The following is a 26708-nucleotide window of genomic DNA, read 5'->3' as shown; positions in this document are numbered from 1 at the left end:
CTGTTGAATTTACGGATCTGGTAATAACATGAGAGAACATTGCATGATTTTCAGCATGTGTTCTGCAGACTTAAAGGCTCTCGAAACTAAGGAAAGCAAGCTGTATATTTGGCATTTACAGAGAATGCCAAAACCCTGGAAAAGAAAATCAAGGCCTTATGGATCAAGAAAAGATTTGAAGCCCTGCTCTAATTGGTCATCGTTGCAAAGCAGGTGAAGACGTACCTCCCTGCTCGGTACAGAGGGTGTCAGCATGACGTGCTAAACCACAGAGATGTCTTCCCAGTACAGTCACATCAGCCTCCTGTGCAGCAACTACATGCTAATTTTGGCTTGGCATGTTTTTAATAAAAATGAGTCATGACAGCAACCAGCAAGTGTTCCATGGCTGCTGCTATCCACACTAATAGCTCAGGAAAATGAACAGGGCACATGCACATTGCTCTGTGCCTTTATTCCCATGAGACAAGTACCATCACCTAAATACTTCTATCACCTGTGAGAAAGGGGTGTAGACATTAAGGCTGCCATCAACAGTTGCTGCAGCAGCTAATTCCCTACCAGGCTGGATGATGCTGCAGATAGCTGCTGGGCATGGAAGACAGCGTTTCAAAGATTAAGCATGAGCTTTTCAAATCTCATTGACAGAAAACATGTTCTGCCTTCCCACCAGTCATGGAAACATAGTAATAGCTTCCTGCTGGATCCTATCTTTCCACAGGTTTTGTTTCCCACTCCTTAAACAGCTCTGTGACTGTAGCCAAGCAAAGACAGGAACTGGAGTGCTCCCACCATGGGAACAGAAAGCTGAGAAGGGAGAACTTCTTATACCAGGTGGGTGTCCCCATCCTGGTCTGCTCTTCCAAATCCTCTTCCCAGTAACCACTGCACTTAAGTATTAGTGACGTGCAGCTTGCAGACCTTAGAAAGTATTAAATGCTAGTACTGCCTGAACAATGGGAAGTAAACAAAACCACAAACCACACAACTGAGATTTAGTTGCATCAAGTATTTTTAAGAGTGAAGATAGAATAGGGGACAAGGTCTAGTTGTTCCTATTGATTTACTGTTTGTTATCTGCACCTGGTTATAAAGGGTCGTGTTCATCTAATATTTAGCTTCCTCTTGTGCAAACCTCAACTATCACTTTATTTACACCTTCTTTCTCCTCCCTTTCCCAGAATATGACAATGGGAAAAGCTCCCTGGTCAGTGTAGCAGAACTAAGCTGAGGGGGACACACTCCAGGAAGCAGCAAAATCACTGCGTGATACCCCAGCAGGAGGCAAGTGCTGAGCAGCACGTCCATTCGCCTGGCTGCAGCTCCCAACAAAAGGAGCCTTTGTCCCCAGGTGGCTTTCAGCACGGCCGCAACAGAATCAACAGTGATCCATTCCAGCAGTGCTAGAAAACAGGATGGGGCAAGAAAGAATAGGCTGGGCTGCTCCTACCTTCTGTGCACTTCTGGCTTGCACTGAGGGGAGTTCCATGTCAAACGGATGTGGGTCCTTAAGAAGGGTACCATCCTAAAATCCATCAGGCACTAGCTATGAGATGTAAAAGCAATCTTCTGTAGACAGCTTACATATGCAAAGCATTTAAAGTACTGCCACCTAATCACTTCCCAGTGAGAGATCCGATGGTCAGTTTCCAGGGTGAAAGCTTGTTTTAATTCATCTCATGCAAAACAACAGGACCTTCCTTCAAAGTACATTCTCTAACACAGATGGATAGAGCATTTCCTCCACCTTCATTTCCAGAACAGAACTATCCTGCTTGGGGATGAAAAGAAAATTTACCCTGGACTGGTGAATTCCTCAAAGCACAGAGCAGTCTTTGGAGAGGCCACAGTTTCATGAATACCTAAAAGCTTTCTCATCAAGGCAACTGAAGAAGTCTCATTTCCCACTCTCTCTCCTGCCTCTACATCACTGTCTGCCCTTGTGCTAACCTAAGAACTTGAGAGGCCATATGCTGATCAAGATCGAGAAATTAAGCTCAATTAAAAATAGCAATACAGATCAGGTTAAAAGTAACCAATGGCTTCTAATGTCCCAGCCTGGCTCACAAGGGGTGGAACTGATTTTCCCAGCAGAAGTGCCTCCTTATGCCCTCTTACAAAGTATTGGACCACTGTTTTCACTAAGTCATAGGACCTACCATGAGGGTGGATCTTTGGCCAAAGGACGAGATTCAGTGGCTGGGCAGGTTTGAACAGAATGTGTTCTGCCTCTATCTGTGAAGTCCCTGGAAACCACCAAGGTTTAGACTTGCCAAACTAGTATTTCAACAGAACTAAAAATTTGCTTCCATTTCTAAAGAGGGAGAATCACAGCCAAGCCTTTTTCTATTTCAAGATAAGCTGGTAGATTCCAGTCTTGACATTTCAATTTTTTTTTTTAAGTCTTCATTATACAAGGGAGGTGCAGATAAGTCAACCACATTTTCACACAAACTCATTCAAATTCAAAGCATTTTAGGAATCAATTTGTTTACTGAAAACTTTGGCTTCACTCACCAAGAGTCATTTCCAAACCACAGGTTCTGCATGCTTTCTATAACGCTTCAAATTTTCACTGAGATTCAATTGTTAAAAAAAATGTGAATCTCCTGTTCAAAGCAACATACAGTACGACCCAAAATTACAGCGATAAATCTGTAATGTCAAAACTCAAAAACACTTCTGGGTGCCCAGCTTACATCTAGCCACTCCACATAAATAACATCCACCACTGGAGCAGCCAAACCTGGTTGGATCATGTAGAAGAATGCATCAAAGGCTCCCAGGAAAACTTACGGGAAAGCAAAACTCTTGATTCTGAGATTTTGTAGGTATCATGAACTCACTGACATATATGCCACATGCCTTCCATTTAGGTATAGTACCAAGAGTAACAGGTTTTACTGAGCAGGAAATGTACTCTTGAGTATCCAGGGTCCCTAATTTCACACAACCACTCCAGAGCCAGACAATAACATATTTGTACATACTAACACCTAAATAGATGAGAGAAGAGCCAGTGCACCTTGATATGTTATTTCCTCAGCAACAACCACTGCCCTATTATTAAATGCGGGCTAGGATCAAAGAGGGAACTTCATTTGGATTCTGGTCTGATTGCACAGCTGCCATGGGCAAAGGTTAAAGATGATGGGAAGGGAAAGAAAAATTACAGCAAGAAGGATCTAGAACAACTGAAGAGCTTGCTGTGAAACAACACAGATTCTGATAAGGAACCCTTAGCTTGGAAGAGGAAAAGTTGCCTGTGTTTTGGACTGTCTAGAATTAGAGGACAGGAAACCTGAAGAGTGAGTTGTTTCATGTGACAGTTCAAGTTTTTCCAGGAGAAGGAAAATACAGTCAAAGCAGGGACACCTTCTCCTACAACAAAACAAAGCTGAGAGCACAGTGACATGACCAGGCTTCTAGGGCTTCCCCTGGATCTCACTGGGGAAAGCCCTTCTCGGTATCTGTCCGATGAGGGTATCCAGGCCATTAAGTTCTTGGCTTCCTGCCACCTACAGTGATGGCTGGAGATTATACTGTGGGATTGAAAGGAAAATGTGATTGAAGGAGGCACTTCAATAATGTGCAGTTGATGCTGTCAAGAAGTTAGGTACTTTGATAAGCAGATGAAAGGAGAGAAACATATGCAGAATCGGAGCTGATCACCAGTATCTCGTAAAGCACAAATATCCAGCTATAGTTATTTTCCAAGCGCACCAGCCAGTGTGCATGAAATGCTGGGACATCTTCTGAAAGAAACACAGAACGTTCTTCTGTATCAAAAGGAACAAGTGCACCACACAAAAGCACTGGTATTGCCTTAGTGCCCTGCAAGCACAAAACAAAACACTGTCTCATCTCAGACTCCAGAGCAGGGACATAAATAAGCCAAAGACACTTGCTGAAAGCAGGCAGTCTGTCTCTGCCAATCTTCACCACCGCAGACAACACAAGTCTAATAAATTTCTGCTGCGGAGAACAGGGCAGTCTTATCCTTATTATAACAGCACTGCGAGGAGGAGACCAGGGCATGTGTTATGGCTTGTTGCACGTATGCATGCATTCAAAGATTTTTTTCACCCCAACACAGAATCACTTCCTCTTTCTCATTTGCAGATGTCAGAATGAGATCTTTAGAGAACAAGTAACTTGCCTATAGCTATACAAGGAGTCTGCAGTAGTGGTATGAAGCAGCCCTAAATTACATGGTAATACAAAACATTAACCTTTATTACAGAAGGGATAGAAAAACTGTTGCAGTTCCCTTCAAACCCAGGGAAAGCTGCACTGAAAACTTGGCCTTTCTCACAGAAGCCCTGCTGGTTTTGTACAAATCATTATGCCTTTCTATATCATTACGTTTTATTTCTATTGTAGTGGGGCTAGGATTCTCACATAGGCCCTAAGGAGGCATGATAAAATCAAGTGCATGATTTCACAGCTCCTGAATATTGTTCTTTACCACTGCAGAAACTATTGTGTTATCAGTACACACGTGCAAGATAAGATTTCTGACACATAGGCAAGCCCAGCTATTGCTGGAGGAGACAAAGATGTTGATTGTGTTTCTGGCTCTCTTTCAGCCTTCCAGGTTTCAACTGACTGATAGTAAAGGCAGGATGAAAAACTGTTTTCTTTTGCAGCCCTGAGTCAGTTTTGCATAGACTGAGTCTCAGCCACACAGGGTCTTTTCCTTCCAAAAAGCAAGGACACCAACTACACAGCAAAAGCCAGTCTAAAGGTCAAAAAGAACATTCCCGTGTGGTAATTCGCGGAAAGAGATTTACTGCTTGAGACAGGACTGAAGCATCCAGGACGCATAGCTATTTAAGGTATACTAACACAGGTAAATATGCAACAGTTCCACCAAGCTTCTCTCTTGTTTTGTCATCCGTGTGTTACTAGCTAAAACTAGTCCTGAAGCCCAAAGAAGTTAGTTGCATTGGTCCAGCATGCCTCATGGACAAAGCACAAGGAGAGGGGAACTGACTGACCTCACATCACATCCTCCTCCTCTTCTCCCTCCTTGCAAGACTCCCCAAAGCAGCCACAACTCACTTCAGCAGAAGATATCCCAACTTACACCATTTTTTCTTGACATAAATGGAAAAAAAAAAATAAACATCAATCCAAGCTACGACTGACAGCTAGAAAACCTAGAGACTGACAGCAACAAACAGAAAGCAGATCAACAGATTTTAGTAAAAAAGCATTTAAGCCAGATGGAAAAAGCACCAGAAAGCATTATACATGAATTTTCATTTCTCTGTCTGTCACCATGAAAACAGATTCTGTTTTCATACATCTTCCTCAAGTTTCCAGCTGCTTTTTTAACATCCCTGCATATCCTGGCGACCGCTTCAAGATACTACACTAAAAATCTATCCAGGTTGGTATATACGCATGGGGTTAGTAGAAGAGTCACCTTTATCACTGGGGACAATATTTTATGATTAAAAATATTGTCAGAAAGATACAGTCAGAAAATTAAGGAAGGTGATATCAGGCAGAAAAAAAAAAAAGAAGGAATAATTTGTTCTCTTGCCACACACACACTTTTCCAATTTTTAATCTTCATCATGCAGAAACCCTCTATGGGTGAGCGCTTAAACATGCCATGCGAGTCTACATAACTTTCAGACCCCACGTTTTCCCTCCCCATATCCTCCTTGGCTGCTTCACCACAGAAATGATCTTATCTGGGGGGACAGGGTGGGAACAGGAAGGGCTTAGATAAATACTCTCAGTCCAGCTCTGATAAGCAACCCTACAATAACAAACCAGAGCAACTGAACAATGCATTCAGCCTGAAGAGGGCTTCCCCACACACACCCCAACTTTTTTTTTTTTTAAGTAAGAGAAAGAGACATTAGTCAAGTCTTAGATTTTACAATGTGCAAGGGAGCTGAGGTTTACATGAAAAGAGTCATGTCTTAGTGCCACAGACCCACTAAGAGCTCAAGGGGCAAACAGAGAAGGAAACCAAAGGCAGCAGACTCCGAGCATGACAAATTCACTCCCAAAAAACAAGTATTTGTTTCATCTGATGGGGTGAGGGAGGGCTCAGAAGAGGGAAAAAAAAAATAAAAAAAAAATAAAAAAGGTCTTTGCTTTCTGTTCTGCACTCCGTGAAACAAGGAATTAGTCATCCCTTGAAGAGGACACCTGGTTCCTCAGCATCATGAGTCTGAAAAACAAGAATAGCTAATTTTTTTTCTGGCCCTTTCAACCCTTGCTCCTATTTATTCTGACTAAAAATATCCATTGATGCTTTTAACGCCCTTTCACATCTACAGCATGACTGGCTTCAGACCCATGCCATTACAGGCTTGAAGAATGTGTTGCAGAGTGCCTCCCTCAACAGAATCACCAGCTGTCCCCCTGCCTCCCACTGCCTGTCACCAGAGGCTGGCAGGCAGGTACTGCCCACTCCCAAGAAGGGCTTTATTTGCAAGCTTTCCACTCCACTGTCCCATGCCAGTTTTCATTCACAGCCCCATTCACGATGGTGAAACCTTAACTCACCCAGGAAACCAACTTGTGTTACTGTTACTTTGCTGGAGCAGGGGGCACCCATATCTGTGTCTCCTGGGCTTTAAGGACAGACATGGTTGGCACTGCACACGCAGCCCTGCCAAGGTCCACAGTAGTGGTAACAGCCTACTAAGGGCAGGACTTGGGCCATAAAAAACACATGCTCCAGAAAGACAAGGCAGGCCATCACTCCCTAAGGATTTCTTTGGCAACTTCTTTCTTCCTTATTCTTCTTAAGTAGCACTTTAGTGAAGAACTGGCACAAGTGTCACTTCCCCAGCAGAAGGTTTCATTTCCTCCTCTGGAGGCCCCACTCCAGCCCTTGCTCCTGTTCAGCTCCCTAAACCACATTTGTTCCTTCTACACAATCAGACCTTCTCCTGCGACCAGGAGAACACTTCCATTCCCTTCCCCATCAAACAGCTCCCAACACACTGCTGTTTTCAGCCACGGAACATCAAAAGGTTTCTGATGCCAGATCATCCCTTCATTCCCTTCCACTACACAGCCTCCTCTGCTCACCACAGAGAGATACACAACTCTTCACCAAGCTGTCCATTCACGCTTGGTACACAGATTAAACTGCTGTGCAACATATAACTGCCTCCCATTTGTGATCACAGTGTCCCACTAGGTAGAACTCTGCTCCTCTTACACCGTGGGAGAGGGATAGACCTAGAAAGCACAGAGGTTTTAGAGCAATTCCAATTTAGCTGCCAAGATCCAGAGGGTCAGAAGGACCTTTTATTTTTTCCACATTTAATTCTGTAAGACTTTACTGAGAACCTCAAACACCAACACAACTCACTAGTGACAATTTTAGTAACCAAACTTCCCATGCAAGCACCTTGCTATTTGCCTCCTCAAGCTCTTCAAGGCAGGACAGTGTCCTGGGTTCAGCAGTAGCAGTCATTTTTCTCCTCCTTGGTAGCTGGTGCAGTGCTGTGTTTTGACTTTTGGCCTGGGAACAGATCTGATAACGCTCAAATGTTTGGTCTGACCAAGGACTTCTCTGATCCTCATGCTCTGCCAGGGAGGAGGGGAAGCCAGGAGGAAGCAGAGACAGGACACCTGGCCCAAACTGACCAAGAAGGTATTCCATACCACAGCACATCATGCCCAGGATGTAACAGAGTTACCCAGAAGGGTTAGAGACTGCAAGGTTGGAGGAGGTATGGGTTGGTGCTTGGTCGGGCTGGGGGGGCGAGTTATCAGTCGGCTTGTGGTGAGGTGTTGTATTCTCTTCCCTTGTTATTTCCTTTATCATTGTTATTATTGGTGGTAGCAGTAGTGATTTGTGCTATACCTTAGTTACTAAACTGTTCTTATCTCAACCCATGGGAGTTACATTCTTTTCAAGTCTCCTCTCCATCCCTCCAGGAGTAGGGGGAGGGCAAGAAGGGAGGGAGTGAGTGAATGAGCTGTCTGGCTGGGTTTAAACCACGACAGTTACTCCAAAACTGTTTCTTTGGCTTACCTTTTTTACAAGAAGACTCCACTGTTCTGCGTAACAAGTCTGCCAACTCCAGTTCACCTCCTGAGCATCTCTCCCTTTCTCCAGCTATCCATCAACTCCCATTAATCTGCCCTCCTGGATAATCAAAGTAATGCTCTTAAGCATATAACTATGACAGGGCAAAGCCATTCTGGCTGCAAGCTGCAATAGAGGACACAGTGACCCTGCAGGTAATGTAACTGGGAATATTACACTCCAGAGCCTCCAAACAGTCCATTTATGGAGTCAGCTCCCCAGAACAGGACATGAGCTCTGCAGAAAGGGCACTGTTATTGGAAAGAGCTTCCTGACATACCCAGCAATACCTGGCTGGATAGCAACTGCAGTCCTGAATCAAAGTGCTCCCTCCCCCAGCCACACTGGGTGTCTTCTCACCCAATTTAAGAGCGACCTTGGATGAATCATTTATCCCTGCATAGAAGATCAGCTTGGAAAGTGCTAGCAGCATCATTTTCTCTTCTTCGCTGGTAAGTTGCTCAGGTCATTGGCATCCATACCATGCTACAGTTGTCAATGTCATGCATTGGGATACCGAAGGAGAAGCCATTCAGATTCTACCATCACAATAGACACCTTTTCTGAACATTAACCACTCTCTGGTAGTACATACCTTTAAGCAGGAACTAGAAAAGAGGCTTTGGCACTCATTGCAGGAGAAATCACACTGGTGAAACATGTGAACCAGCAGAAAATGAATGCTGCTGTTAGCATCTATCGAATACCACAACATTAAGGTCGCAAGAAACTGTGATATCAATTTGCTTTCTCATCTGTCCTAGAAAGAAAACCAGTTAGATTTCATTAATCTGTGCAGCTGCAGTCTCACTCCTCATTTCCCTTTACGTGCAGTAAATCACAGTCAGCTTATCATGTCTGTGAACGGGCTGGGAGAGGGGCAGATTGCCAGGCTTCTGCCTTGCCATGCCTGCCAGTTCGAGCTCCAAGATTTACTGTGAATTCCAACAGGAGTCTGGTAGTCAAGAGCAAATACAAAGCGTTTTCATTTGACAGTAGCAACTGACTTTTCCTGCCATTTATGTTAAAAACAAAGACTATATGAAATGCAGATGATGGGAGAGCCTGACGTGTTACATCACAGAACTAACATTAAGGATGCGGTTCATAGAATCATAGAATAGTTAAGGTTCGAAAGGACATTAAGATCATCTAATTCCAACCCCGCTGCCATGGGCAGGGACACCTCACACTAAACCATATCACCCAAGGCCTTGTCCAACCTGGTCTTGAACACCACCAGGGATGAAGCATTCACAACCTCCCTGGGCAACCCATTCCAGTGCCTCACCACCCTAGCAGGGAACAATTTCCCCCTTATATCCAATCTAAACTTCCCCTGTTTAAATTTAAACACGTTACCCCCTGTCCTATCACTACAGTCCCTAATGAAGAGTCCCTCCTCAGCATCCCTATAGGCCCCATTCAGGTACTGGAAGGCTGCTACGAGGTCTCCATGCAGCCTTCTCTTCTCCAGCCTGAACAGCTCCAGCTTTCTCAGCCCGTCTTCATACGGGAGGTGCTCCAGTCCCCTGATCATCCTCGTGGCCCTCCTCTGGACTTGTTCCAACAGTTCCATGTCCTTTTTATGTTGAGGACACCAGAACTGCACACAATACTCCAGGTGAGGTCTCACAAGAGCAGAGTAGAGGGGCAGGATCACCTCCTTCAACCTGCAGGTCACACTCCTTTTGATGCAGACCAGGATACAGTTGGCTTTCTGGGCTGCAACAGCACACTGAAGCTGGCTCATGTTCATTTTCCTCATCGACCAGCACCCCCAAGTCCTTCTCCACAGGGCTGCTCTGAATCTCTTCTCTGCCCAACCTGTAGCTGTGCCTGGGATTGCTCCCACCCAGGTGTAGGACTTCGCACTTCTCATGGTTAAACCTCATGAGGTTGGCATCAGCCCACCTCACAAACCTGTCAGGGTCCCTCTGGATGGCATTCCTTCCCTCCAGCGTATCAACCGAACCACACAGCTTGGTGTCATCGGCAAACTTGCTGAGGGCGCACTCAATCCCACTGTCCATGTCAGCAACAAAGATGTTGAACAAGACCGGTCCCAACACCGATCCCTGAGGGACACCACTCGTTACTGGTCTCCAGCCGGACATTGAGCCATTGACCACAACTCTTTGTTTGTGGCCATCCAGCCAGTTCTTTATCCACCCAGTGGTCCATCCATCAAATTGATGTCTCTCCAATTTAGAGACAAGGATGTTCTGTGGGACAGTGTTGAACGCTTTGCGCAAGTCCAGGTAAATGACATCAACTGCTCTACCCCTGTCCATCAGTTCTGTAGCCCCATCATAGAAGGCCACCAAATTGGTCAGGCAGGATTTCCCCTTAGTGAAGCCATGCTGGCTGTCACCAAGCACCTTGTTGATTTTCATGTGCCTTAGCATGCCTTCCAGGAAAATCTGCTCCAAGATTTTGCCAGGCACAGAGGTGAGACTGACTGGTCTGTAATTCCCCGTGTCTTCCATTTTCCCCTTCTTGAAAATGGGGGTTATATTTCCTTTTCCAGTCGTCAGGAACTTCACCTGACTGCCACGATTTCTCAAATATGATGGCCAGTAGCTTCGCAACTTCATTCACCAGCTCCTTCAGAACCCGTGGATGGATTTCATCAGGTCCCATGCACTTATGCTCGTTCAGGTTTTTAAGATGGTCTCAATCCAGATCCTCTCCTATAGTGGGCCTAGGGTCTTCATTCTCACAGTCCCTGTGTCTGCCTTCCAAGACTTGGGTGGTGCAGTCAGAGCCCTTGCCAGTGAAGACCGAGGCAAAGAAATCATTCAGAACCTCAGCCTTCTCCAAATCCTGTGCAGCCACTTCTCCCGAGAGATTCCAGAAGGGGTCTCCGTTGTCCCTAGTCTGTTTTTTATTTGCTACGTACCCGTAGAATCCCTTCCTGTTATCTTTAATACCTCTAGCCAAGTTTAATTGTAACTGGGCCTTAGCTTTCCTAACCTGGTCCCTAGCTTCCCAGACAACATCCCTGTATTCTTCCGAGGCCACCTGCCCTTGCTTCCACTTATTGCAAGCCTCTTTTTTCAACTGAATTTCCCTCAGGAGCTCCTTATCCATCCAAGGAGGTCTCCTGGCCCTCCTGCTGCACTTCCTTTTGGTTGGGATGCAACACTCCTGAGCTTGCAGCAGGTGATCCTTGGATATCAAACAACCTTCTGAAGCAGGTTCCTGAAGAGGCCAAAGTCTGCTCTTTTGAAGTCCAGGGCAGTGAGCTTGCTGCACACTCTTCTCACTGTCCTGAGGATCTCAAATTCGAGCATCTCATGATCGCTTCATCCAAGGCTGCCCTGGAGCGTCACATTTCCAGCCAGCCCTTCCCTGTTGGTGAGCATGAGGTCAAGCACGGCACCTCTCCTTGTCGGCTCCTCTGTTACTTGCAGAAGGAAGTTGTCTTCTACACAATCAAGGAACCTCCTGGATTGCTTGTGCCGGGCCGTACCATCCTTCCAACAGATGTCAGGGTGGTTGAAGTCACCCATGAGAACAAGGGCCTGTGAGTGTGAGGCTTTTCCTGTCTGTCTATGCAGTGCTTCATCCGCAGGCTCTCCTTGATCAGGCGGTCTGTAACAGATCCCCACAGTAATGTCTCCCATAGCTATATTCCCTTTAACCCTGACCCACAAACTCTCTGTTAACTGATCACCTGTCCCCAGACAGAGTTCCATACTCTCCAGCCTATCCCTAACATAAAGGGCAACTCTCCCTCCCCGCCTGCTGGGTCTGTCTTTTCTAAAGAGCCTGTAACCTTCCATTCCAACACTCCAGTCATAGGAGCCATCCCACCATGTTTCTATGATGCCTATTATACCATAAATGGTTACATGATTACATAAATACAGATAAAAATCCCTCAAGTCACTTTCACAAGTGAGCAAGATGTAGCATGAACCTCTCTAAAACTGCTCTCACAACAACAAAAAGGCCAGTACAAGTGTGAGACTGGCCCAACACCACAGCAACAAAATACCAGCTGTGAATAGGTTAGTATTAGTTGTTTTATCTAAACTGGTATCTGAGTAGAAGAAAAGATCCAGCTTAAAAATCTGTAGTCACTGCTACAAGAGAAAAATCAATGCACCTTCTGTATTTCTAATATCAGCCTTTAGAAGTACTGCTGGACTTTTCCACAAGTAAATAGCCATACTGGAAGTTTAGGAAAATACATAGTACATCTCCATGATACAAGAGCTGTTTTCCTCAAGGCACTTCTGCAGTATGTTTACAAAAACACACAAATAAATCCTCAGTTCTCCGGATGTTGTGCAAGCATTATCTCGCACTACCTTTGCATGTGGCAAATCAGTCAAGCGGAAAGGTTCTCTTACAAATATAACCAGGGGTTCAAATCAACCACTTCCTCTCCTACAGGAGGCTCTTAGAAGAGGAACAAGTCTTAAGTTGGTGAACTGGCTGGAGCCCCTGGAGTGCATACAGCAGTGACCCAAATCCTGACATTCCAGCACTTTTTTATATTAAGATTTTTGCCCCTTAACTGTTTTCAACATTTTAGGTTGTTTTTCCCTCCCCCTTCACCCACGGCTTAGCTCCTAGTATCATGCAAGCCTAAATTAAGTCACAATATAGCAGGAGTAGTGCTGTGACAGTATGGAAAAGTAATTTCCCTTCTTGCTGACCTGATGTCATAGCTTGGTCTCTGTAGTCACATCTTGCTATGCTCACACCCTTGCATGCATCAATGCCTGTCTATCCTTCAACCATCCAATAACCTGCAAAACCAGCTACATTAGCTGATTTAGTCTTTTATGTTACTTTTATCTCTCTCTCATTTCTTTAGCTAATTTCACATTATGCCTGCCTTGCACAATAGGTACAGCCCATGTACTAAGCTTGTACCTTAACATAAATTCAAGGGCTGGTTCTCAGCTATAACTAACAGGGTACAAGAAACTGAACCAATAATTATTTCTTGCTTTTTGCTTCCTTAAATATATCTGTGTCACATCCACTCACTGACCCACAAAATCATCTTCCCTCCAGGTCTAACTCACTGTGTTTTTTCCCCCTTCTACAAATGCATGAGCTTGCCTTGCCTTATTAAAGATTACTAGGAAAATGTATTGAGTTTTATTTATTGATCTTCTCCTTTGTTTCAAAGGATTTTAGCAGTCAAAAAGAAAGCACAGGTATCTCCTTCTCCTACCCTTTACTCTTTCATCCCCTTATTTACCTTTAAGAAGAACATAGAAATGTTCTGCTTTTTTCACCACCCAAGCTTCTGAGAATAAAAATAAACCACAGCAAATGTTATTCAGACTTCACTTTCAATTTTTTCCTCTTTTTCTATTTCATATCCTTCAGTCAGGGGTTTCAGAGAGTCAGAATAGAAGGGAAATTGAATGTAAAATTAAGAAGTCAGGTACTAGCTACTGTCTAGTCAAACTGAGCTAGGAAAGAGGCCAATCACAGAATCCTTAGGATTGGAAGGGACCTCTGGAGATCATCTAGTTCAAATCCCCTGCCATTGCAGGGTCACCTAGAGCAGGTTACACAGGAATGTGTCCAGGTAGGCTTTGAACATCTCCAGAGAAGAGGACTCCAATGGCCCAGATCAGGCATCAGCCCACTGCCCCATGGTCCTCCTGACTCAGCCATACTTGCATCAGGTCAAAGAAAGGAAGAGAAAATAAGCAGTTGGAGATGACACATCTCAGTGGTAGATGTGGTTTGAGTGTGATGTGAAATTGCTGCTCCAGTGGGAGTAGCTGGGTCGGTTCAAACTGCTGGCGTGACAAGGACAAGATTTTATCTACAGGCAAGTGGATGGAGACTTGGAGATTTTATCTACAGGCAAGTGGATGGAGACTTGCAGAAAGTGTTCAAGCCACAGGTGCACAGAGCAGGAAACAGGGCAGCGGGATAAGCATTCGGAAGTGGTGACTTCTTCCACCAGAATAAACCCAAAGCCAGAAGCAGGCATCTACCTCAAGAAGTGTGGGAGATTAAGAATCTTAAGAGCTTAAGACAGAGTTTTCAGCCTTTCAATGATTCAACCTTGACATCTTAAGCAGGTGGCCAGACACCAGAGGTGCTGAAAACTCACAGCTTCACCAGACGACAAATGGGCTGTATTAGGGTCATCTCCACCATTCAGTCTTGGTTTGTCGAGTCTAGGGTGCACAAGCTGCACATCTACCACTCTACCACATAACTGTCCAAGAGACAGACCATGGAATGCACACTTGTTAGGTGAGCTTGTGCAACCAAGCAATCCTGGCCATATGCACTTGTATGCCTAATTCATCACTTCTTAGGCATTTTTATTTTTTTACTTCTTTGATTTGCTCTTATTCAAAGCAGGCAGCTAAAAATCACTGAGCTCTCCAGATTTCCTGCTTTTCAGCAAATCAGAGAGTGGAGAGAATACATATCTATCAATACCCTGAAAACAAAGAAGCAGAAAATGTCAAGCTCCAAGAAAGCAGGTAAATTTCCAGAGACTGAAACAGAGACCAGAGAAAGTGGGCACAAATGTGGAGCTGGACAGTAAGCTGCATCATAGCTCTGTAGTTAATAAGGCCAAATGGCATCACTTCATTCAGCTGGCATCAATGTGACATTCCAGGCAACAGGACTTCAGCAACATCAATGTCTATTACTTGGGTAGGCATTTAACATAGATTAATTAAACCCTATCTATAGCCAACAGTAACTCTAGTAAGAGGAATAGATAGCACAAATAGTGCTGTTTGCACAAATCCCCCTTCTCAAGTCCTCTGCCACCTCCTCCTCTGCAACACTCATTTTAAATGCTGATGCATTTGCAATAAGTACGTTTATTTTTATGCAACCCCTAATGCAAAATGAAGCAACCCAATCAGGACAAAACATAAATGGCATCTGGGGTCATGCCTAAGCTGGAGAAAGAGATAAAGGAGCAGGTGTGTGCTAAGAGGGAGAGGGGCAGAGGAGCTCTTGTAAGGCAGAATGATGTGAAGGAGAGACTCCAGAAGGGACAGACTGGATGCAGAGCCCCTAAGAAGCTAGGAAAGCTCCTGTAGAGTTTCACATCCCACAAGGATGGGAGTTTCTCAAATGCAGGACAAATCTGGAACCCATAATGCAAAGGGAAAAAACAGGGACATTTGGATGAGCTGTTGAGAATCCCTGAGCCAGAGGTTGATAGCTACAAGGGATCAAACATGGGGGAAAGATTTGAGAATGGTGCCCTCCATGGCCAGGTTGGGTTACACAGTGCCACTTGTCTTATTGAAGCAGGGACATTTAAAGCAACACAGATGATCAGCTCCTGTTGGTTCTTCCCAAACAGCTTTTGAACAGCAATTCTTCCTTCCCACTGCTTCTACTTCAGAAGAGCTGAAGGATGAGTAACAGCAAATTTGAGAACTGGGCTTCACAGGCCAAGTTCTCATGCTGTAAATGAGCCCAGAGACTTCTTTGCCAGAGCACTTGATGGGAATCCGGGCCACATTGTCTTTGGAGAGGAAAAACACCACAGTGTGCTTCCCGAAGAGCTTTCTCAGAAATTAAGGCCTCAGTTGGAGACCTGGGACTGACGGCTTAAAAAACAAAAAAACACCCAGCTCAAAGTCATTCACTTCATCCAGCATCACAACACAGCTCTTTTCACCTACTATACCCACAACCACATGGTAATGGCATCCAGCCCTGATAACACACACTTCCTCACAGAATTATTTATGTTCACCAAGGGTCAGGGAATAAGAAGAGCAAAAGCCTCCAGCTTGGCAGAAAGTTCTAGTCTAGCAACTGACTCTGATATCCATCCACAGTTAAATCAGAGATTACGAGCAATTGGATGTAGCTTACCACTACAGAGCTCTACAGTCAGCTGTTCACATCATCCCTCTGACTTTCCCTGCCCTCACCACCACAGTCAGCCTCCAAACTCTCCCAGCTCTGCACATATAACTGTTCTTCCTCTCCAAAGGAAGCCAACCTGGTTTTTCAATTTCTTCAGGTTATTTTCATAAAAGCTTTGATGTTCAAAACCAGCCCTGCACCCTTGTGTACAAAACCAGCCTTACCAAACCTCTGCTGAAATATCTGAAAAACCTTTTAAATCTTCTGGAATACAGAATTTTACTGAAACAAACCAGAAGTATTTTAGTTAATTGAGACTGCCCAATATTTACATTGGAATTGTTTCAGGATAGGGAATGACCTTTCTTGGTAATACATAATACAATCAGACTGCAGATACTAACAAATAATCATACTGTCTGTATGCATGTCAAGGGAAACATTATCAGAATGGGTACATTCTTTCAATGGCTCAAGTTTATTAACAGACAGCTAGGCTTGGCCTTTCACAACGGCTGCTCAGTCTGAACAGACACGAAAGAGGAAAAAACCCTAGTATTCTCCTACTGTAGAAGTCAGTCAAATACACAGAAGAACTGCCATTTCACTCCTCAGCTGATGAACTTATACCTTAAGGAGTGTTTCAATGCAGAACCCAAGTATATTTCTCTATCTGAACACATTGAAACTCTTCCTGAGCACTGTTTCTCCCATTGAGCTTGCCATCCTTCCCACCAGATTTTTTCCCAAGTATATTTTCAAACTAACCTTTGAAACGTGCTGTCCCCTGCCACAATAAATTAATCCCTTTCTTCATCTCTTGTGTCAGAATCAAGATTTAGACCAGAGGGGTCGTGTTGTACCCACAGAGAGGGAAGAAAGTATTTCCCCAAGACACCACTTGACTGCTTGAATATTCAAAATGAATTAGCTGAACATTTAAATTGCCGGAAAAATTCCCTGCATTTTTTAAACATATTATTTGTGCCCCCCCCCCAATGGCTGAGGAAGCAGGAATGGAAATAAGGTTGGCCCTTGCACACTCAGACTCCCAGAGCTGGTAGGATTAAAAGACTTGCTATAACTTACAGGAATGGGTAACATTACCTACAAGAGTAGCTACAGGACCAGAACTCCTGCTAAGAAAAAGGATGCAGAGATCTTCAATTTTCTTCAAATGTCAGCCTTTATACCTTATTTGGTATATGTTCATATCTGTCACTGGTACCACTCCAAATAACTCCAATGGGACAGAATTGCTAATTCACTCTGCAAATACCTTCAAACTCAGCTCTGAGTTGGTCAAGCCAGGCGTTATTGTTTCTGGCCTGATAAAACGTGCTATCAAGCCTCTATGCAAGTAGCATAAAGGAAAAAAAAAATAAATTGTAAATACTTTTAGCTGTGTTTTCAAGCACAATAGTTCCCATACCACTGAAGTTCCCTTTCTGTCCCTGCTGGCAAACAAGCATTGCAGTCCTGTCTAATGCAGTTTCAAAGCAGTGTTAGCAATTATCCAGTGAAAAATGTTTCTACTTCAGCTATAATCTTTAACCTCCCTCCTGAAAAGGTAACTTCGAAAAGAACTGAGAAAACAGTGCGGACAGTTTAACAAAACATTCTAAAGCCACTGAAAGTAAACAAACCAAACATGATAATGAAGAACTACAAAAAAAAAAAAAAAAAAAGTCATTTCGGAACAGGTTACCAGCTTTCTGAATTTGCATGTCAAATCTTCGCAGAGAGGGCAGTACTTCAGGCTTTGATATCTGTGTATCATCGAAAGACTAAATGTGGCCCTTGGTTTTCACAGATAGTTGTTTCAATTGCTGCTTTCCTCGTTTTTGGCAAAGTTTGCACTTGCCATCCTGCCTGCCAGCCTATATTAAGAACAAACTGCCACCCAGACTTCTCCTTTATTCTAACAGAAGAGACAAGAAGAAAGGAGATACTGTCTGGCTTCTATGTCTCTCCTAACTTCACCCCTCCAGAAATGGAGATTTTCAAAAACTTCACCCTGCCAGCCACAGGTCTGAGCTAAGTTTATTCCAGCACAGCCTAAGTAATAGGGGGAAAAAATAAAATTGTTATACATGTGTACTTGCATAGGTCTGCGCAAACACAGTACCTATTCCTCAATTCATAAAGCTTCTTCACAGTGATTTCGAAGACCTCTTTAGGTTGTGTAATGCCAAGCTCTGGCTTCCAAGTCTTCTTTAAAATGTAACCAGCATCCAGAACTCTTGCTGAATGCAAACTCTTTACATAACCAACGAGAAACTTAGGAAAAGGCAGCAGGGGAAAATTAATGAAGCAATTGTTTGTTGGCACTCATGCATTCAGTATTACAGCTGTTGGAGAAAAGCAAATATACAGTCCTTCAAGAGAACACTAAAATACAAGCTGATGTCGAAAGAGACCTTGATGTACTATTTCACCTGCCAGCAGCTCTCTTAAGGAAGCTTTATTTGTATTTTAATGTTTGTTCCCATTTCACTGCTGTGGATTGGAGAATGCACAGCCTTCTGATCAACATTAACAGAGTCTTATCCCATAAAAGAAGCAGCTGGTCCACACACCCTGAATTAGACAGCTCACTTAGGAACCTGAGTGAGGCCAGCTGAACAAAATGGGGCTACAGGTTTGTACTGCTTGGGCAAATTGAGTTTATCTTCTTGACAATGTCAAGTTGCCAGTACAGCGCTTCAGGGAAGACAGTCTGATCTCTGCAAGTACAGGTGGACAGCCAGGACCGTAAGATGATCCTTGCAAAGCTACAGAACTCCCACACTGGGCAGCTCAGGTGTCTGGTCACCACCACAGCAATGCAAAAAAACCAGCTGCTCTAATATCTGTCAACCTAAGCTGCTTGTTGTCACTCCAGAAGTTCTTAGAACCAGAGCTTTATGGCACATTTGGTTCCAAGCAACAGGGTATTACCTCTCTGACCAAAGAGCCTGGAACAAAGGAAAACTTGCATTATTGCTGAAGATGCCAGTCCAGCTAGATGCTGAACACCTCAGGCTGCACACAGCTTTCCTCAATGGCTTGGCTAGCCATGTCGTTTGCTAGTCATGTACCAAAAGCATTTGCAATGTTGCGAAGAAACATTTGTGTCTGGAAATGCAAAATCTTGCTTAACAATCAGCATGCATAATGAGGGGAGAAGACAGACAGCTCTGACATCTGTTGAGGAATGCTGACTCCTGTAACACTAATTCTATCCTGCCTACAGCCTCACCAGAAGTCTTAACTGGGATCTTCCAGATCCTACTTTATGAACCTTCTCTTCACAAGAACTGCACTGAAAAGGGCTGGCTGTAAGACTAGATCTTACAAGGAAGATAAAGTGACCAGGAATAGGGCTGGGCCTTTTCCAACCAGAAAATTTATCCATCCAAGAGATCTTGCTTCTCAGAAGAAATCTGTAGTCAACACCCAGACATAGGGGCTCCTTCAGTAGGGCACTGCAAGCACCCTGCCAATCAAACCATCCATGGGCAAGAAAACAGGTGGAGCCCAGTCTCCTATTTCACCTCCTCCCTTCCCCATGCAGATTATCTGCTACCCAGTAATACAGTCTGAGCTCATACCGGTATCATCTGTACATCAGGGGCATTAATTCAGATCCCTCTCTTCTATCCAGTGCCTGTTTTCCAGCAACCTTTGGACAGAAAGTACCTCTGAGACTCTACCAGTCACCTAAGCCATGCCTTCCTAAGAAAGCAAGCTAACAGATATAAAGTAAAAAGCCCTCTCCTTGTCACCTAGGGAGTCCTCCAGTAAAAAACAAATAAGAAAAAAGAAAGTTTCATGACAGATCAGCAAGAGAACAACTAACTTCTGCAGCTCTTCAGGCTATTTGTACTTCACTGGCACAAGGCAGATTGCCACCAATTTATCCTACCCTATGCAAAGCCAAGCAAAATCCATAGAAACTTTAAAGAGACAGTAGGAAAACCAAAAAGGAACTTCTCCGAGGTAGGTTGATGTGATACTTCTCAAGAAAAGAACTTCCTCCACCTAGCATTTTTTTTATGTAAAGCCTACCTCCCCATCTGCAGAAGTTCTACAGATTAGGCAGCCTCTGACAGCTGAATCCTGAAGACATTTGTATTTAAATTTGGTTTAAGGTTCCTGGGTTCTGCTCATTGTTATATACTCCCACCTGCTTCAACAGGGCTGAGATTTCTTTCTAGGTGTTCCTACCTGCCATGTTCCAACTATTGGAGTCTGTCTTACGGGGGGGGTGGGGGAAGTCTTATCAGGGCAAACACAAAACGCAAGCCATGCCTTCTGCAAACCCTACTCCACCCAAATCACAACATCCTCCTGTCCAGCAAGGGATTACAAGGGGAAAGAAACAAAGGTTCTGGGAGAGGAAAAGATCCTTTCTGGACAGCAGACAGTCTGTGCTACCACAATCGTTACATGAGACAAATTAACTGGAAAAAGCATTAGGAGATCAGGCTTCAATGGCCTGCCAAAATCAGTCCTCCACCTTCCTTTTCAGGGGCAGTGTCTTTGGTTATTTCTCCTTGCTGGGCTGCAAATTCTTTAGCAAAGCCTTTGGTTTACTTGCATATAGGTCTTGGGGTTTATGGGGGTTTTGCCCTGAAGGGGACAGGAAATAAGCATCAGAAAGCCTGGCTACCAATAACTATGGCCATACTAGTCCTTTGAGACAGAGGCTACAGCCCAGCCTCCTTGGAATGTGCAGCCAGACGGGAGCAGAACTTTGGTAGGTTTAATCAAGGAAACTTTGCAAACATAGATGTGGGTAAACATTGGTGGGATAAACTAAGTTAAGCCAAGAAACAAAGCAGAGGTGATAATTCATGACAACACGGGAAGTGAGTGGCAGAATCTACAACCTAAATAATACTCCGTAATGTAAGGGAATTTGGATGCCCAAGCTAAAATTTTTCAGGTCCTGGCATTCCCCTTTGGCTGGGGACAGAGAGGGAGAAAAGGGGATGCCTTGGTTTGTTGGTACATCAGAGTAAAAAATATTAATATGACAGCCTATACCTGTCACAGAACACAGACTTCTCATTTTGCCCAGATTTGTAATGAAAAAAAGAACAGAAGACCACCACTTCTATTGGATAGGAATTTCCACATTCAAAGTCTAGAAAAGAAAAAATCACAGATGGTTTGGATTGAAAGGGACCTTAAAGATCACCTAGTTCTAACCCCCTACTACGGACAAGGACATCTTCTACTAGTCCAGGTTGCTCAAAGACCCCTCCAACCAGGCCTAGTTCAAAGTAAAACTCCCCATACCATGTATTAATATATGTAAGCCCACTCTCACTCAGAACTTTGGCATGTTAAGAACGAGTTCATCCCCTTCTACTCCTCTCCACACACACATACAGAAAAAAATCTCCCAAGGAAAAACCTCTCTTTTCAATGTCAACTTTGCAAGTCACCTCCACAGACGTATCTATTAATCTGTATGCTTTTTGTCAGTCAGTGCCTATACAGCCAATACCACCTTTCCACCCCGAATCTCTGTCTAATGTGATGGAGGAAAGCAAAGATCTTGATCCTTTAATGAGGATGCTCACTGCCAGCCAAGCAACAAAACCCCAATCCATTTGCTCCCCAAGCTCAGCCCCCTCCTGGAACCTCGCAGAGGAGTCACCCTTGCACCAGGATTGCATCAAGTCACCAAGATGCTGTTTTAATTTTGTTCAAAGCAGAAATGTTTGTGCACGTGCAGACTGACACATCGAGAAACAGGACATTCTTCAAGAAAAAAAAGAAGAATAAATAAAAATAGGAACTGTGGAAACTGGGGAGATCCCTGAAAATTTCAAAAGTATAAGACAGAAATTGATCACGCAGAAGAAACAAACTTTAACAGAGATAATGGATTATAGACATAAAGGAAAAAAAACTTCAGATCCTTAGTGGCAAAGTTTAAAAGACATTGCAAACACTAGGCGCTCTCAAGGACACCACGATACAGGAGCCATTACAAGATTACTCAATCTTGGGAAGTTTAGAATTATGACAGGTTCAGAGCTCAACACCTCAGCCTGAAAACCCTTCAGCTAACTACCAGATGAAGCATGACTCCCAGCCTAAATCTCCTAATTGTGAGCTGCAAAGGATAACAGATGAGTTCAAAACTGCTGCACTGGTCCTTTCTGCTAGGTGGGCTCCTCTGGACAAAGGCATCAATTTACTTGATACATTTCACTGGACAATGGGCAAATTATTGCCAAATATTCTACTTGAAGCTATCTTTGAATAGAGATCAAAGGATGCCAGTCCATTTGCAAACAGCATAGTCAACCCTTCTGCCCCATATTTCCTGTGGAATTGAGAAAATGTCTTCAAAAAATAGCCAATAGTTTTGCTGAAAGGCTCAAAACAAACAGCACTTCTGAAGGAATATCTTACATACTTTACATAATAGCCATCTCAGAAGGGGAAAAAAGCATGTATACAGTGTTCTAGTGTGAAATCTGCGTTGAACAAAAAGACACCATTCTTTGCTTAACACAAGGCTTAAATTCACTATGAAGGAAACTGCTGAAGTCAAAGCCTCAGGGTTCAAGTTGGGAGGAAGATATCACTCTGAAGGGAAGAATTTTTATCCTAGATTCAAACTGAAAAAAAGATACACAAAAGGAACACTGTCAGATTTTTTAAGCCTCAGAAAGGAAAGTTCAATCCCAGTCAGCATTTTTAAGTGCTGCTGTGTACCCAGATCTACCTCTGTATACCTGTGCTTGCCTTTTTTTTTAAATTTTAATTATATAAACACCTGATCCTCACATTCAAACACATGGTTTAACCTTCCTGCTAAACACAGTATCACAGCCTAAATACCACGAGACTAATACCAGTATAGTGCAGTAACCCTCGGTGCCTTCCTTGTTACTTCTTATTCAGCTGTATCTTTCCTCACAAGCTGAAAGTTAACATTCATATGTTTGACTTGGCGAACCTGTCCCTGAGAGACAAGGGTAAAATACCTAACACTTCACTACAGAGTAAATGTTACAGATGAAGCCGTAAGCATATGAAGAAGCAAGTCAGATGATGAAGCAAGCAAAGCCATTTTTTTCTTTTTTGAGAATATTTTGTTTGCGTCAGTATAACAATAGCAGAAGGGCCTAGAATTTGTGTTATCTTAATAAGCAAGTGCTTTGGGTTTCTTTTCCTTTTCTCCTTTGATGGAAATGAGGTGTGATTTTTCAACGTAAAGAGACACACAGCCAATTTCAGATCACACAAATCACCTGCAATACATGGCTAAACTCTTGATTACGACTGTCGTGGCTCACACATTCCCAGTCACCACCAGGGAATAAGCAAGGAAGTGAACTGGATCTCCAGTTGAGAGGAATTTGTGGAAAATTCTCCCTATGAAAAGAACCTGCATGCATTGACATAAGAAGGAAGGGAAGGGCCTGGCGGGCCACACTTGGCTCCAAGTTGCACCCATAAATACAATAACTTTGTCAGCAGGCCAAGGAGCTCAGCCTTTACCATTGACCTTAATATTAACTACAAATATGGTTGCCATCTGGTGGCTAATACCAAATTAATTTAACACCTATGATGAGTTCAGGGCAGACCAGTTACCAAGAGACAAATTTCCCATCCTGCCCCCTCTTGGAACCGCAGGAAGGGGAAAAAACACAGACGTGGCCATGCTCATTCTAGTGTTTACAGCAAAGCCAGGACCTTGTTGTTGCAGTCAGTTCCATACCGGATCTGCTCTTCACCTGGGGTTCTTACCAAGCAGTCAGGCAAGTTCAAATCACACTCCCAGTTTCATTAAATGAGCTTAAACTAGTGGAAGCAGCATGTGCAGTATTAGGCCTGGCAAGCTTAGGTTGCCATTCTGACACAGCAGCATTCTGTAAGTGCTGGCGATGGGCACAAGGCTCATGCCAGCACTGTGTCCAACCCCAAACCTCCAAGATTAAAGCTAGCTGCTAAAGATAACTCGCAGGGAACAAGAGCAGCAGTGGGGCAGATCTGTTTACCCTCCCTCCCTCAAAAATGCACCAGTCCTTATTCAGTCAATGTCATCTCACAGCAAATCACTGAAAGCCATTACGAGCGTGGCAGAGATAAAAGCAGCTGATCAATGTCCCTGCGTAAAATGTCCGATAATCCCTACACAGAGCTGGCATCTGGCATCAGATGCAGCATGCCAGAAAGATGAACATGAGAAGTATCCATTGCATATTCCTGGCACCTTTTGCTGACACAGAGGTGGGCGGAGAGCAGCAAAAGGGCTCCTGGGATTCAAAAAACACCCCTCCCTCAGCAGTCATCAGCAGAGTCTTTAAAGGCCGTATGGCTTTTACTTTACCAGCATTCCAAAATCTGGAGTTCAAGGTCAGTAAAGCAAGTAGCGGTTATTATGCTATGTTGATAGAAGATAAGGACGCAAGTGCCCATCTCCTCTTCCTCACCATCTTTTAGCACTATCGCAAAATACAGCTTGATACTGCCGCATAAAGCACAACCTACATACGGTGTAAAGAAGGTCTCCTCCTGCTGAAACAATAAGCATCTACATGTTCAAAACAAGCGTGCGGCGCTCCGTCCTCCCTCCCTTCTCCCAGCTGCACCCGATGCCATGTTTCTGCAGAGAGATGGCAAACCCCTACAGCTCGAACAGCGGTATCCCGCGTTCTCAAGATGCAAAAGGGCCCTAAATCCGCAGGGAAAGCAGCTGCCAGCTCCCAGGGGGGGAGGTTTCATCGCCGGTACCCGCATAGCTCCCCGCATCCTAGGGAGCCGGCGGTACCCCCCTTCTCCCTTTACCTTCTCCTGCGCCCGAGTCAGCTTCTTCTGAACGTTGATGGCGATTTTCCCGGCGGTGACCCCCTTGCTGCCCAGCTCGGCCATCTTGCCTCCTCTTTTTAACAGGCAGACTAACGAACGGCAGAGCCCGCAGGAAGGGGGGGAAAACCCGGCGGGCAGAGCAATGGCCCCAACCACCGCCACCACCGCCTCCCGCCCGCCCGCCGCCTTTTAAAGGGACAGCGCGCCCCGCGCCACCTTAAAGGGGCCGCGCGTCGCACCGGGAGAGGGCAGCAGCAGCACAGCTGGGGACCAGAGGTGCGGGGCTGCTGCTGGCAGGGGGAAGAAGTGCGAGCAGGTCTTTGAAAGATTTCCACCTCCCTGACTGCTGCTTCTGCGGGGTCTCCCGCCGCAGCCTGTGTCAGAGGCAGTAGTGAGGTGAGAAAAGCTGGGAAGCATGGCAAGGAAGGAGGTGGGATGGAGGGAAGGATGCCGAGGGTCCTGCCACAGCAGGATATTTACAAAGTGAGAAATTTAGGTTCCTGGGGGCATGGTATCTGTAAGTAAATCAAACCCCTGCTTTTAAAAAGCAGGCTTAACCGGCCTATTATAGGATCCAGGTAAATGCCTGTATCAGAAATAACGTAGCCAGCAGGGCAAGAGAAGTGATATCCCCCTGTACGGGGCACTGGTGAGGCCGCAGCTAGAATACTGTGTTCATTTCTGGGCCCCTCACTAGAAGAAAGGCATTGAGGTGCTAGAGTGCTGGAGTGGGTCCAGAAAAGGACAGCAAAGCTGGTGAAGGGCCTGGAGCACAAGTCTTATGAGGAAAGGCTGAGTGAACTGGAGTTGTTTAGTCTGGAAAACAGAAGGCTCAAGGGGGACCTGATCACTTTCAACAACTGCCTGAAAGGAGGTTGTAGTGAAGTGGGGATTGGTCTCCCAAGTAACAAGCGACAGGATGAGAGGTAATGGCCTCAGGCTGCACCAGGAGAGGTTTAGATTGGATATAAGGAAATATTTCCTCACAGAGAGGGTGATCAGGTATTGGAACAGGCTGCCCCCAGAAGTGGTGGAATCACCATCCCTGAAAGGATTCAAAAACCATGTAGATGATGCCCTCAGTGACATGGTTTAGGGTCTTGGCAGTCCTGGGGTAACGGTTGGACTTGATGATCTTAAAGGTCTTTTCCAACCTGGTTGATTCTACAATTCTGTGATTCACCTCAGCCCTGTATCTTTGAAAACTGGAATAACCAATTGACCAGCTTGTCTCACAGGAACATTAGGATGGCTGATTAGTTACTGTTTGCACAGAACCTTGAATGTGCTGTGCTAGTGGCTTGTTATGTGTTATTGGATTTGCACAACAATTTTGATTCAGAATGGCTTCACACAATGGCTGTTTCAGTTAGGGAATAATGGTGACAAGTAGAGTGAGATGCTTTCCTTGTGTGTTTCCACTGCAGAAGACATTAACTGTAACTAAGGACATTTACCAGAAGAAAACCAATAGTGATTGCACAGAGTGCTTGATATGCCTAACTTCCCCTGAATTCCTGCTACCTGTCTGTTATCCTTCAGCTGTGTCTCATCTGTGTTGTTGCTCCTGGTCCAAATATGCTACCTGCCCCTTGCTTGTCCCATCCCCCTTCTGTGAGCCTGGACTTCCTGACTGTGTACACTGCAGTTATGCCACCACTTTCATCCCAACAGGGCTTCAGCCATGCTATACTAGACCAGCTGTAGAAATACCTTTTGTGAAACTCTTGCTCTACAAGACAGGAAAAAGTTCTGTTTCCTGGCATACAGGAAGCCACCTCAGCACTGTTATTCACATCCTAATACTCAGCCCCAAAGCTTCTATCACTTTCACACACTGGGGCACAGTCAAGTGGTAGGAAAGCTTCCTTCCTAGCCTGCTTCTGCACACTCATCTTACTCGCTGTGTACATACAGTATGGTAACAACCAGACCAGTGCTCTGCAGACAATTTAGGTATTTAAGGAACTTGCAT

General features: G+C 44.5%; 1 protein-coding gene across 17 annotated transcripts in view; it reads right to left on the bottom strand.

Annotated features, from left to right (window-relative positions):
* Window positions 1–24925, bottom strand: part of BIN1 (bridging integrator 1) — a 100531-nt gene extending 75606 nt beyond the window's left edge. For 7 of the 17 annotated variants that reach the window (XM_062607801.1, XM_062607802.1, XM_062607807.1 and 4 more), the window contains exon 1: window positions 24713–24922. In XM_062607801.1, the coding sequence (XP_062463785.1) occupies window positions 24713–24796 (84 nt within the window). In that variant the 5' untranslated portion in view covers window positions 24797–24922. Of the gene's footprint in view, window positions 1–6914; window positions 6960–24712 lie in introns of those variants that run through there. The other 10 variants (XM_062607810.1, XM_062607815.1, XM_062607811.1 and 7 more) reach the window with 5 other exon arrangements.
* Window positions 24926–26708: the final 1783 nt, after the last annotated feature.

This window comes from Pezoporus occidentalis, unplaced genomic scaffold, assembly GCF_034315485.1.
Source record: "Pezoporus occidentalis ecotype Australia unplaced genomic scaffold, CSIRO_AGI_Poc_V1 ctg126, whole genome shotgun sequence".
In the NCBI taxonomy this organism is placed as follows: Eukaryota; Metazoa; Chordata; class Aves; order Psittaciformes; family Psittacidae; genus Pezoporus; species Pezoporus occidentalis.
Note: the sequence above shows the minus strand (reverse complement) of the source record. Positions and strands in the feature narration are given on the sequence as shown.